Source organism: Protobothrops mucrosquamatus, unplaced genomic scaffold (assembly GCF_001527695.2).
Source record: "Protobothrops mucrosquamatus isolate PMUCROS unplaced genomic scaffold, P.Mucros_1.0 scaffold1091, whole genome shotgun sequence".
Classification (NCBI taxonomy): domain Eukaryota; kingdom Metazoa; phylum Chordata; class Lepidosauria; order Squamata; family Viperidae; genus Protobothrops; species Protobothrops mucrosquamatus.
Genome location: NW_015387316.1, coordinates 645,712 through 660,095, shown reverse-complemented (window position 1 = coordinate 660,095; position 14,384 = coordinate 645,712). Strand labels below are relative to the sequence as shown.

At 39.6% G+C, this 14,384-nt stretch overlaps 1 protein-coding gene across 1 annotated transcript in view; it reads right to left on the bottom strand.

Annotated features, from left to right (window-relative positions):
• MDGA2 (MAM domain containing glycosylphosphatidylinositol anchor 2) overlaps window positions 1–14,384 on the bottom strand; it is a gene marked incomplete at its 3' end in the record, with an annotated part of 498,834 nt that overhangs the window by 85,867 nt on the left and 398,583 nt on the right. The window contains exon 9 of the mRNA XM_029284905.1: window positions 6,640–6,909. Coding sequence (XP_029140738.1) covers window positions 6,640–6,909 — 270 coding nt within the window. The remainder of the gene's footprint in view (window positions 1–6,639; window positions 6,910–14,384) is intronic.

Sequence of the window (14,384 nt, the reverse complement as noted above, 5' to 3'; positions counted from 1 at the left end):
TTATTATTATTATTATTATTATTATTATTATTATTAACATGGCATTTGAAAAATGAATCATGGATCTATTTGCAGCATTATTCATACTAGCTACAGCAATAGTGCATCTCTGAATACTTACTGGAGATAAAGAATAAGGAAAGGACAATGCTATTTCTTGATCTGCACGATTCCTGAAATGACATCTTGGGACAGGATGGGAGAACAGATGGAAAATAGATGGTCTAGAGATCTAATTATGTTCTTAACCTGCTTTCCTTAGATTTATAAAGAGGAGCATAATAAAATGGGGATGCAAAATGGGGGAAAATAGCCCCAATGTACTATGTGGAACATCAAAGGAGATGAAAAAAAAAAACGTAAAGTAAAAGGTGAATAGGGAGGCGGAAGAGCCATCATGCTGTCCTGCTGTAACACAAATTGCTAAGAGTCGGAAGACTAATGGATTTATTGCAGCAGAAGGTTTTCTTGGCTGTAGTCCGAAGGAGATGGAGAAAAAAAAAGGTTGCAAAAAAGGTATTTTGGAGAATGGCCAGATTTAAAGTAGCAGCAAAATACCATCTTCCTTCATTGCTTGGTTCCCTAACCAAGGATCATTCTTGAATAGAAAGAACTGCAGACCAATTCCACCCTTAGAAAAAAGATGTACCTGAGGCAAAGGCTAAGAAAAGGTTTCCATGGACTAATGGTGACAGTCACTTTTCGTTCCTCTCACAGCAATACTAACATTAAGATTAATAATAAATCCTCCATGAAATGCAAAGAAGTTCTAAAGCAGGGGTCTTCAAAGACCCCTGGCTGAGGAATTCTGGGAGTTGAAGTCTACCAGTCATAAAAGGGCCAAGTTTGAAGACCTCTGTTCTAAAGCCTGCGAAGAATTGAGAATGAAAATAACCTCATGGAAGAGAAAAATATCTTAACCAAAAGTGGAGGTTCAGTTTTTGGTGGGGTAGTGTCAGAAACCTTCCCTTTTAACCTGTAAAATCACCACCAATCAATAATAAAGGGAGTGGAACATTCTGTCCTGGGAGAACATTGGGCCTGTAGGTGTTTTCATTATCCAGCATAGGAAAGAATATTCTATGTATAATTTGCAATTAAATAGAATTTTAATGGCTGCGTAGAAAGCAGGTTTTGGCAATCCACCAATTTGATACTTGGGGAGTGAAAGAGGGATTGAGGAAGGTAAGATAGAGAAAAGATCAAGATCCAGTTTAAAAGGGACCCAATATAGAAGATACTGGACTTAATTTTATGAATGGGGTAACTCAACATGCTTGATAAGCCGATGTAAGGACCTAGGAACTGCCTTCACATTGTGTTGTAAACTTGGTTTATTTTTAAGTTTTGTTTGCTTTTGGTTGTTTGCTTAGGGCAGGGGTCCCCAATCCCCGGGCTGCGGCTTGTTTGGAACCAGACTGTGCAAGACATGCACGCACAGCTCTACTTGTGCAGGCTACAGGCACTTGTGCACGAAGCTCCCCTCACACAAAAGGAGCTGTATGTGCTCGTGCACACGCACCTGTCACTCACACGGAATCATCCCCTCTCCCCCCCCCGTCATGCTGGGCTGCTAAGCTGTAAAGTTTGGGGACCGCTGTCTGAGGGTATTGTACCAAACCTACTTTGTGTAAAAAGAGTTAATTCAGAGATCAAGTTAAGCAAATCCTTTGAGGCAACTACACCTGAAGCTCCTATTGAAATTAATCATATCTGAAGTAACTGCTGTTTCTCTTAACTATATTCTTTCCTGTGGGTGAAAGTTTTGTTTTTGGCAGGGAGAAGTTCTCCACCTAAAGTAAATAAGGAACAAAAAAAAATCCATTCTTTGATGAATAGAAGTAATTTAGAGCTGGGAGATCACCCAATAAACAAACAAATGAACAAATAAACAAACATGCTTCCTTGATACCTAAATGACTACAGACATAACATAATTTTAATAAGAGGCAGAAGTGAAACATATCCACTTTCCTCAATCTAGGTAGTCTTTAGATATGTGGACTTCAACTCCCAGAATTTTCAGTCTTGACAATTTGGCTGGGGCTTTCTGGAAGCTGAAATCCCCATTTCTGCTAGATTTTCCCTGTTGGAGAAGGCTAAATTATGCAACCTCCATATCGACAATGTTTATTACAGAGATATACCATCTGTAGCCCTACAGACATAGGTGGCTCACCAAAGCCTTAAATAAAACACACAGAGCTCCTACAGAATTTGCTGCAAATCATTATTTGTATATTACAATGGGGAATCAATTAAATATGTGGAGTGTGATTTTAAACCCTAACAAGCTTAAAATTAAATTAAACTTGTCATGCCTATTTTCACTTTGTTGACCTGATTCTTGCCCATTTTTAAAAAATATTACTACAGTGCATCATTTAAAGGTCAAGCGTGGCCTTAACTCAAGAATGCTGGCCCTTCTGATTTTCCTTTAAGATAAAACTCTTGAAGACAAACAGTGGCTTCAATAAGGCACCTGAAATGCAAATTTGCATTTCTATGCAAATATATATCTTTGTTTGCCCCAAAGATTACATTGTTACAGTTTTGATGTGACAAAATGTCTGGGCAAATTGGTGCTTATTAAAGGTAAACTTTGAAAACTTTAAACTAAATAAGTACATCTTAAAAGAATGTTTAACAGATTTTAATAACAGAGTTGGAAGGGACCTTGGAGGTCTTCTAGTCCAACCCCTTGCTGAAGCAGGAGACACTATACCATTCCAGACAAGTTGCTGTCCACTGTTGAAGCTGACAATTTCATGGCTCAGGAAGGAAAATGTAATGGTGCTTGCTGTCCTCAGAAAAAAAATATGCACAGATCCACATAAAATATGTAATTTCTCCTACCAGTTTATAGCCTGAATCTTTCATTTACTCTGAAAAATGGAAGCTAATAACTTGCAGACAAATCTTCCTTTACAGAGATGTCATCAATGGCCAAGAGAGATTTACAGGGCAATCAATGCATCTGTCTTCACAAGAAGATACAATTTATTTGCAAAGATGAGCCATGTCAGATTCTCAATACGCTTTTGCATTTAAAGAAGATATGGTTAAAATGTGCAGTGCACTTTTGCTTCATTTTAACTTAATTGACAACTTTTTTTTATTGTTAACAGACTAAGCCAGCTGAAAGAACAAGCAGTGTAAACTGAATGGACTCTTGAGATAATCTTGGATTAGTTTCTCAGACATCTGAAATTAATTCAAGCTTAAATCAGGTTAATGATTTTATATGACCATTTTGAAATTTACAAATACAATGAACTGGGGGAAAAGAGGAGATATAGCTAGCATGCATTACCCTATGTTCCTTAAATACAGTGAAATGCCTTGTTTCGGCTAAATGTCTGGAGAAGATTTAGCAATAGCAATAGCACTTAGACACTTCATTGTGCTTTACAGAGAGCTAAGCAGTTTAGTGAGTCAGCATATTGCCCCCAGCAATCTGAATCCTCATTTTACCAACCTCAGAAGGATGGAAGGCTGAGTCAACCTTGAGCCAGCGAGAATCAAACTACTGGCAGTCAGCAGAATTAGCCTGCAATACTGCATTCTAACCACTGTGCCACCATGGCTCTCAGGTATAAGACCTGAAATAAGGTATTGTTAAAATAAGATAAGATCTCTCTTCATACGCAAACATGAGATCAGCATTCCCTTCTTTGTTATCATGTTACAAACAGTTCACCCTCATGGATGACATATAGAAGATGGGAATAGTAAAGGGTAGCTGTTGAAACAGGAATTAAGATTAGCACCATCTGATGCTTCTATTTGGATGAGAGAAACGTAACCTGATAAAAATACGTATCAGAATATTTACAGTATTGAAAACTTGGCCAATATACAAAGAGAAGCTGAATATATAGCCTTGAGGATCTCTTCTCAGTTGTATTAAGTTTGGTAGCTGAATGCATAGATTTAAGCTATGAGGGAATCATAACTGTTATAGAAGTAGAAAATCTGACTGGGCTCATGAGAATCAACCCCAGGAGACAGCATGGAAGTAATATTTGAACTACAAATGGTGAAAAATGAACAATTCAGGAGTTTACTTTTGGGAATATTTGGGCATATCCCATTATGCATGTACTATATCTATAACTATGTTTTAAGTAAGGGAAGATAACATAGAAAGTTTTGCTAGAATAAAATTAAGGATACTTAATTGGAGAAAGAGTTTAATAGAATATATTTGAATTTTCTGAATCTGCATTTCACTGAAAGAAGTAAAATAAAATGTCATTGGAGCAATAAATTTCACAAATAAAGACATACTAACTGAATTGATCTGTATGCTGGAAATAGGATGAAATAAATGGTAGATTATGTTGCTGCTCTTGAAGTTATCCTAATTTGCTGCATTCAAGTTTTATACAGTGTCAACCAGAAAACTGAAATTAATCTTCATTTAGTTTCTTTAATAATAATAATGTCATTTAATAGATTATCAAAATATAGATGAGACAGATGAACTGAAATCTACATGGATCATATATCAAGGATAACAGCTATCATGTTTGCCTGAAAATAAGACCAGGTCTTATATTTATTTTTGGTCCAAAAGACACATAAGGGCTTATTTTCGGGGGATGTCTTATTTTTCCAGGAGGTGGTGAGTGCGTGGGGGCTGAAGGCATCCGGCAACAGGTGCAGCCTGCCAGCCCCTTGGCCGGCAGACTCGGGCTGTGAAGCCTGTGCAGTGCAGGCGAGTGGGAGCACTGCTACCACTGGGCCAGTCCTTGCCAGATGCGCTGCGAGGCCGCCCACCCACTTTATCCCACCATCTGGTTGCTCATGGGCTCTTTGCATCATCTCTGGGCTGGTTTCGGCCCCCTGGCCCCCTTCATGGCTCTGCCCATACAGCCATGGGAGAGTTTGTGGCTAGAGCGATGGCAGTGTGGTCTTCAGAGCATCCCCGCCATCAGTCTTGGTATAATTCTCCCTTGTACAATTCAGCCCAGGGATGATGGCACTGGTCTCCAGAGCTGCTGCCATTGAAACCATACAGTACAGGCATGAACGGGGAGCATGCAGTGCAAGGCAGCACCGCAGAATCCAAGTGGCAGGAAAAGGAGGAGGCTGCCGTCGGTGGACAGGTAATCTGCAGGGTGGGGTGGAGTGAACCGGGGGCAGTGGTGATCAAAGAAAATCTCTTCAGAAGCTGACATGGCTATTGTGCAGCAGTGGCGGAGGCCTTTTGCCTTCACTCCCCCCTGGCTCAGAAACAGTGGAGGGGACCAAGCCTCCCTCATCCATTCTTCATAGCAGGCAGTTCAGCTTGGGAGGGGAGTGAAAGGGAAGAGGCGGGCAGGCAGCCGGGTCATTGAACAGGCAAGGAGAGGTCACCAAATGGGGAGTGGCTTGGCTGCGGGGGGCCCTGAGGTGCACGTGTGCAGGGTGGTGGTGGCACCAGCGCACCATGCATCCTACTGCCCCATTGCGGCAGCGAGCAACCAGACAGTGGGACGGAGTGGGCGGGCTCTTAACTAGGGCTTATTTTGGGGGTACAGCTTATATTAGGTGCATGTTAAAAATCATGCTAGGGCTTATTTTCTGAGTGGGTCTTATTTTCAGGAAAATACGGTATAAACTTTATCACAAGAGAATGTTTGTTTACAACAATAAACTGACCCCAAAGGATCTATTAGCAGATGGTACACAGAATAATAAATACATAAAGTAGACAAAGAGAAGGAAGCAGAGGAGGAAGAATAGTAGATATACATATGTTAGAGATTAGTGAAATAGCTTCCTTGTTCATCCTAATAGCTGGATTTGAATAGAGCAGCCAGATCAACCCCATCCAAGAGTGGAATGCATTTATTGTTCTCTCTTTTTTTCATATGAAAACATCAGACACCTTTTTCTAAGAAGGTGGAGTCATCTACCACCTTCTAAGAAGGTGGAGTCATCTGTATTCAACTTGAATTAATTTATTTTTTCTTTGTAATAAAGGATCTTGAGAGTTCTCACTTGAAGCCCAAGTAACCACGCTCAAATTATTATTTTGAACACATTACAGTATACAAAGATCTAGCTGGTGAGCTGGAAAGAAAGAGAAGGAGAAGACAACCAGGTGGATGGGCGTAATTATTGCAGCAGTTGGTGCACCATTGGGACACCTGAAGGATCAGATCACCCTGAAATAAGTTTATTGATGTGAATCATTAAGAGTCAATGTTGACTTGATGCTAAATCATGCACATAAAAAAGATGAAAACCAACCAAGCATATGCAACATTAGTTCTGCAAATGCAGTTATTAATAGTTTTTAACTGATCTGGATAAAATGTATAGCAGGAATTCAAACTGGACTGCCGAACACAAGGATGCTATTAAAAGAAAGACCAAATGTTTTAATGTTTTGAGAGTAATAGCAGCATTCGTCTTCAGAAATGGAGATCCTGCAGGGATTTATAAACATAGCAAACAGTCAATAATTTTATACAGACGAAGCTTTATTTTGCTCTTTTTTCCTTCTCTTTCCCTAAACACACACACACACACACAAACATCAGACACCACTGCTTGACTATAGAATTATACATGGACCTCGTGCATTTTAAGACATTGCAGCTTCTGTACGGTGTCAACACCAACTTGGGAAGCATGTAGATGTCCTACCTGTCACGAGAAAGCTGCACCGGCCAGCCCCTGCCTCATTGATGATGTTGCAACTATAATTTCCGTAACTGTCCCTTGATAGGCTTCTGATTGTATACTCTGTGGAGTCTTGAGCATCAAATCTTCCTGTCCGAAGAAGCTTGCTGCCCAATCGCCACTCAAAGGTCAAAACCCGAGTTGGGTAAGCCCTCAGCACCCGGCAGCTCATGGTCACACTTCGGCCTTGGCCTTGTCGAATCTCAAGGAATGTTGGCTCAACAGCAGGTGGGTCTGCAAGAGAAAAGAATGAGGGTGGTGGTGGTGGTGAACAAAAGGGGACACAGCAAACACACACCTCCTCCTGCCCTGGTTCCCTCATATCTAACTACTTTTGCACTGAAACCTGAAAATAAACTCCCGAGTTAATCAGTTTACCAAACATTTCACCTCAAAAGATTAGTTAATAGAGCTGCTTTTGAAAACCATTCAGAAGTTGCTGTTGGTTCATGGAGACGAGCAGGTTGCTTGAAAAAATGGAAGGCAGTTACATTGCCTTATTTCCCTCCCATTTGACTCTCTTCCCCAGGTATGGGAGGAGAACGGAGGAAGATATATATTTTGGAGCTTTGCAGCCACCAGTAAACTGAGAACAGAAGTCAAAGGAAGGCTAGTCAGTCCAAAAGAGAGGAAAAGAAGTATTTTTCTTTTTCAAAAGAAAAGACAAAACAAAATATAAAAAGGTGCAAGAGCTCTACAAGCTGGCCATTAAAAGAAAAAAAAATAATCTCAAAGACAGAACAGGCTTGAAAAAGAAACATTGATGCATACCAGTAATATAGAGCAGAGTATATAGCTAATTGTAATAGACTGAGTACTAGATAATAGTAATAGAATAGTAATAGTATAGTTATTGAGTAATAATAGTAGAGTATAGCATCATAGTAATAATAATTGACCATAGTAATTATATAGACATACCCTAGCTATATGAACTTTAAAACCCCATCTGTCCTGTTGCCATATAAAGTTGTCCAGTGAGGCTGATATTCACAGGGAAAGCTAGGGAAAATAAAACTGAAATAGTATAGGGTTTCCCACCTGAGCAGGGGTTTGGACTAGAAGACCTCCAAGGTCCTTTCCAACTCTGTTATTCTGTTATCATTTTGACACTGAACTAATTGTCCATGCTTGAATTGAAATTACAATAGATTCCGGTCAAAGAAGCAGGAAGAGAGGTTCCCTCACCAATCCCAGATTCCAAGATAGGATTAGGATTAGCACTACCCTTATCTGTTACTTAGTGAATACACCAGTTCAGATGCTAATCACAGAATGCTATTTAACTGGGTTTTAATGAGAGTGTGTATATATATATAATTTGTTAGCACATTCTAGACATGGAAAAATGAGATAGACATAAAAATATATAAATAACCCAGCTCAATGAAGTTTTCTTTTGTTTTTTTCACCCAGTGGCAATGAGATCCAGATATTACCCATTTCCATTTCCAAGGAAAATGAAACTTCCAAATAGCCCCTCCTCCTTTGACAATTATTAGCCACTCTAGGTTTCTGGCCCACCTTTCATGAGAGTCAGCCTGCCATCTCTTGATGGTGAACCTGCCCCATTTTTACTTGCTTTTAAGCTATTAATGGTCCAGAACGTCTACACCTGCAGTGAAGTAAAGACATTTGCAGTTAAGTTACAAAGATCCAGTTTGAATGGCAGGCAAGAGATTTGATGATTTCCACTGTGCCTAGAGTTACAGGTCATTTGGATTCCTCAGGGGGAGGCTGATTAAAGTTCCTTCTCTTTCTTTTTCTCTTACCTTTCCTCATCTAAAAGAAAAGAAATTTCAAGTAATTCTCTAGACAGTTTTTTTTTTTCTCTATGAAAAGTTGAGATTCAGTGTGGATGGACTGTGTAGAGCATAGGGCACATCTGGACAAGTTTTTTAATGAATTAATTCAATGCAGAAAAAATATCCCTTTTTATTGTCAGTTTTTATTTTTATTATCAGTTCTCAAATGCTTTGATGAAAGCTCTTCTTTTTTTTTTCTCCAAAGAATGGCATCTTGGAGAAACTATCCTGGATATAATGCTGTGCACTTTTAAAATTATAAATTGGCCAACAGTTGTGTGAGAATTAGGGCTGGATTAAGACGAACCGATGCCCTAAGCAACTATACACAACTGTAGCAAATATAAACTTTAAAAAATAGCAATAGCACTTAGACTTATAAACCGCCTCACAATGCTTTACAGCCCTCTCTAAGTGATTTACAGCATATTGCCCCCAACAATCTGGGTCCTCATTTTACCAACCTCGGAAGGATGGAAGGCTGAGTCAACCCTGAGCCAGTCAGTTTTGAACTTCTGGAGAGAGCAGTGAGTTAGCCTGCAGTACTGCATTCTAACAACTGCACCAACACTGCTCTTATACTCAGCACTAAATAACAATAAGCAATATAAGAATATTATTTACTTATGAATAGGGTAAGAGAAAAAAGGCAAAATTTCAACAGTTTTAAATGATTTTTTAAAATGAAATGGTAGGGGAAAATGTAAATTTTATAAGGGAAATAAGGGGAACATTATGAGCGAGAAATGCAAATATTTATTGAAAACTAAAGCTGAAGGTGGCAGTGAAAGGTTAATTGAATGATAATTAGTCTAAAGAACTCTGTGGCTCCCCCCTTCCCTTGGTGCTCTAAGTACACGCTTATTTTGTTTAATCCAGGGTGGTGAGAATGTGTCCTATGATCCAGTTCTTCTAATTTCCGTTTTTTTCTTACTTCTGTTGAAATCCCAAGAAAAAGATATTCCTTTCTCAGACAGAGAAATGCAGACTTCAAAATGATGGGAAGATGGCTAATAGCAAAACCAAACCAAACCAACCCCCCCTCCCAAAACCCTCAATGTCAGCTGCAGCAGCTTCTCCCATCTCCAGCAATAAAGTCCGCTCAAAATTGCTAACAAGAGAGATTTGACAGAAATCCTCAATCACCCTGAGAAAAAGAAAAGCAAATTTGAAGGAGAGAGAGAAAAAAAGAAATCGCAAGATCCATTTTCAGCACAGTAATAATGTAATATCCCCCCTGCCTGCCTGTATGCCTCTCTCTGTGTGTGTGTGCGTGTGTGTGTCATTGGTTGCATCATTTCCTACAAAGCTCGATGAACAGTTTCATAGCCTTTCATATACAATTGACTGAGTTTTCTACAACTGTATTACAAACAAGTAATAACATTTATTTTTATCAGTGTGTTGACCCTACAGATAGATTTACTCCACAACAATCTATATATAACCTGTCCTTTCATGTCTCTTAATGATGTACTCATCCACCTTGCTGCTGGTGGTCTTTTTCTTCTTTTTCTTCTAAGCAATAGAGCCTTTTCCAGAGAGCTGAGTCTTGGCATAATGTTTCTGAAGTAGGATAACTTGAGTCTGGTCATTTGTGCCTCAAGCAAAAACTCTGAATTGAATTGTTCAATGATCCATCCATTTGTTTTCTTGGCTATCCACCAGACTCTCAGGAGTCTTCTCCAACGCCAAAATTGAAACGCATCATTGCTCTTCCTATTCTTTAAAGTCCAAGTGACACTTCATAGGGAATACTGTGGCTTGCAAAATCCTGAGGTCCGAATCTGAAATTAATAAAGTAATTTAGAGCCTGGCAGCTCTAAAATGGCTCCTGTCCCTAAAATACCTATTTGCATCTTCATAGAATCTTCCATATCTATAGTTTCAAGGATAATTCCTCATAAAATGGACTTTAAGCCATTAGAATCCATAATTATTTCTTTTAAAGACTCTGTAATCTCTTGCATCGGGATGGAATTGGGGCGACTGAACAGAGCTTGAGCATTTACTGGCCAGATGCCCTTCCTGATACCTACACAGAGTTTGCAGCAGACAATAACACATTGCACTCAGAGAGAGAAATATTTGCCACTACCTAGTATCGAACTCACAATCTCCTGATTGTGAGGTGAAAGCTCCACCTCTAGGCTACCATGCTGCTCATTAGAATCCATAATATTTCTGCACAAATTTTCACTTTGCATTCACTCACAATTGCTACTTCAGATTAATGCTTCAGTCCTTTATTCTCACAAAGTCCCATAGCTCACCAAAATTTTTACAGCTAGTTTAGAAGAACATTTCCCCAATGTCCCAAAAAAATATAATCTCCACCAGAGATGAAATCTTGGACTCATGGATAGGATATCTTGGTAAACATTCATCAGGATTCTAATACATTCCATTTACCATTAGCCCAAACCTAGATGGGAATAACATGTAATAATCTTGACAGTTCTGAACTACAACTCTAATCAACCCTCACTTGGACAATCTTCCAACATCTAGAGCACTCCAGATTGGGTTTCAGCAGCATAAAATATGTACAATAGATTCATTCACTGTACCTATTATGTAATTATATAATGGATCTATAAATACTACCTTCTGCTACATTCTGATTAATCATTACAGCTGTGTACTTGCTTCTTTTATTAACACACCACAAAAAGCCATTCATTCTGTCCAGGCCCTATGATTTATATTTACTACAGAGAAACAAAGACCTAAAGTAAATAATCAGAAATGTCTCAAACTGAACAAGTAAAAGAAAGTAAATAATTGTGGTTTATGTGGTTCTCAGGAACAATCTACCAGAAGACAGATGAAGAAGTGCAAAAGATAGCAAGCCATTTATTTTTAATCTACTGTTTACAGCTAAAAGCACTCATATATAACATTGTTCATCTAGAGCAGACATGTCAAACTCGCGACATCACATGACGTTGCGCAACGTATCGGGACGGTTTTGCCATTACTGGCAATGGGGTGGGCGCAGCTTCCGATAACGCATCCGGCCCGTGGGCTGGCAGTTTGACACCCCTGATCTAGAGTAATCTGGATGACTAAATAATTTCTTTTTCAACAAATTTCTGGTGGTAGGAGGATATATACTTACCAGCAACTACCCAGTCTAAAATACAATTTATAGAAAAGTCCTTGGTACTCTTTGAGCTTGGTTGGTTTCTTGCACATGTTTCATTATTCAATTATGTAACAGCTTAAGTGTAAGGAGTGTGGGGTTTATATCAAATAGCTGTTTATATCAAATAGCTTGCCCTTCCCGTGTTGGTGGGGTGTGGTTTTATTCTTGGTAATTCCTTGATTAGAGTATTGTTTTCTGCTTATCTGGTATTAATCCCTTCTTATCTGGATCAGCTGTTGGAGGGGATATGTTCTGGTCTTTTTGTTTCCTTCTTAGCTTCTTGTTATCGCTCTTGAATTGTCTCTTTTGAACGAAAAGCAACAAAGATGATTAAGGGACTGGAGGCTGGGGAACTGGGTATGTCTAGTCTAATAAAGAGAAGGAATAGGGGTGACATTATAGCAGTCTTCCAATATTTGAGGGGGTATCACAGAGGAAAGGGGAGCAACCTATTCCCCAAAGCATCTGAAGGCAGGACAAGAAGTAACTCATGGAAACACATTAAGGAGAGATCCAACTTAGAATTTAAAAAAAATTCCTTTCAGTGAGAACAATTAATCAGTGAAATGGCTTGATTCTAGAACTTGTGGATTCTCCATTATTGAAAGGACAGCCATTTCTCTGGAATATTATAGGGGTTGGACTAGAAGACCTCCAAGGTCCCTTCCAACTCTGTTTAATGAAGAGAAGGACGAGGGGGGACATGATAGCAGTATTCCAATATCTCAGGGGCTGTCACAAAGATGAGGGAGTCAAGCTATTTTCCAAGGCACCTGAAGGAAGGACAAGAAGCAACGGATGGAAACTAATCAAGGAGAGAAGCAACCTAGAACTAAGGAGAAACTTCCTGACAGTTAGAACAATTAACCAGTGGAACAACCTGCCTCCAGAAGCGGTGAATGCTCCAACATGGGAAGTTTTTAAGAGACTGGACAGCCACTTATCTGAAATGGTATAGGGTTTCCTGCCTGAGCAGGGGGTTGGATTAGATGACCTCCAAGGTCCCTTCCAACTTTATTATTATCAACAACAACAACAACAACAACAACAACAACAACAACAACAACAACAACAATAATAATAATAATAATAATAATAATAATAATAATAATAATAATAATAATAATAATAATAATAATAATAGTTGGAAGGGACACCTTGGAGGTCATCTAATCCAACCTCCTGCTCAGACAGGAAACTCTATACCATTTCAGACAAATGGCTGTCTAGTTTCTTCTTAAAAACTTCCAGTGTTGGAGCATTCACAACTTCTGAAGGCAGGTTGTTCCACTGATTAATTGTTCTAACTGTCAGGAAATTTCTTCTTAGTTCTAGGTTGCTTCTTTCTTTGGTTAGTTTCCATCTGTTGCTTCTTGTCCTGCCTTCAGGCGCTTTGGAGAATAGCTTGACTCCCTCTTCTTTGTGGCATCCCCTGAGACATTGGAACACTGCTATCATGTCCCCCCTCGTTCTTCTCTTCATTAAACTAGACATACCCAATTCCAGCAACCGTTCCTTATATGTTTTAGCCTCCAGTCCCCTAATCATCTTTGTTGCTCTTCTCTGTACTCTTTCTAGAGTCTCAACATCTTTTTTACATTGTGGTGACCAAAACCACGATGTTCCAAGTGTGTCCTTACCAAGTGGTATTAACACTTCATGTGATGTGTAAATATGTTTATTTCTGACTCTGTGTCTGATTTGTCTTAATGCCAAATCATTAATGGGAAGACCTCTAGTAGCTTTGGGAAGCCCACTGCGCTCCCCCCAAGGCAAAGTCAAAATCAAATTAAAAAATGGTCTGAAGGAAGCATATGGCTTTTTGAACTCTCAACATCTTCCAAACTCTCAACATCTGGCTGCAGTATTCCACATGTGGTCTTACTAGGGCTTTATAGATCTTGCAGATGTTTTCTTGCAGGCTGTTTTCTTGCAGATGTTTCATTACCCAGCTAGGTAACATCATCAGGAGTAACTGATGATGTTACTTACTTGGGTAATGAAACATCTGCAAGAAACCACCAAGCTCAGAGAGCACCAAGGACCCCACATTTCGACCCTGACCTACAAATATTCTCTTCAGTTAGGATTTAAACTTCTTTCAAACTAGGTACAGTACCTTTGACAAAAACAGTTGTGAGCAAAAGGTAGCCACCCTGTTGCCTCCTCTAGACCATTTGTCAACAGCCTGACAAGTACTGTGGAGGAAGCAAACAACACATAGAACATAGAAAAACAGAGTTGGAAGGAATCTTGGAGGCCTTCTAGTCCAAGTCCTGCTCAATCAGGAGACCCTATCACCATTCCAGACAAGTGCTGTCCAATCTCTTCTTAAAAACTTCCAGTGATGGAGCACTAACAACTTCTGGAGGCAAGCTATTCCAGTAGTTAATTGTTCTCACCATAAGGAAATTTCAGAGCTCACCAAAGTTTCTGACAAAACCCTTTGGAGGCAAGAAGATGCCTCTCTTCCAAATGTCTCATCAATGGCTTTGTGGCTGAAGTATATTCTGTAGGGAATCCCAAAGCTGCCAAATCTAGAAGCTTTTTGATAAGCATGGTCTTGGGGGATTTCAACCTGCCATCAGTGGGTGAGACGTCGGCGGCAGCTCAGGAGTTCTTGGCATCCATGACGGCCTTGGACTTGACCCAATTAATTCATGCCCCCACTCACACGGGTGGACACACGCTGGATCTGATTTTTGTCTCGGGCCAGTGGCAAAATGATCTGGTATTAGGGGAGATAGTTATTGAGC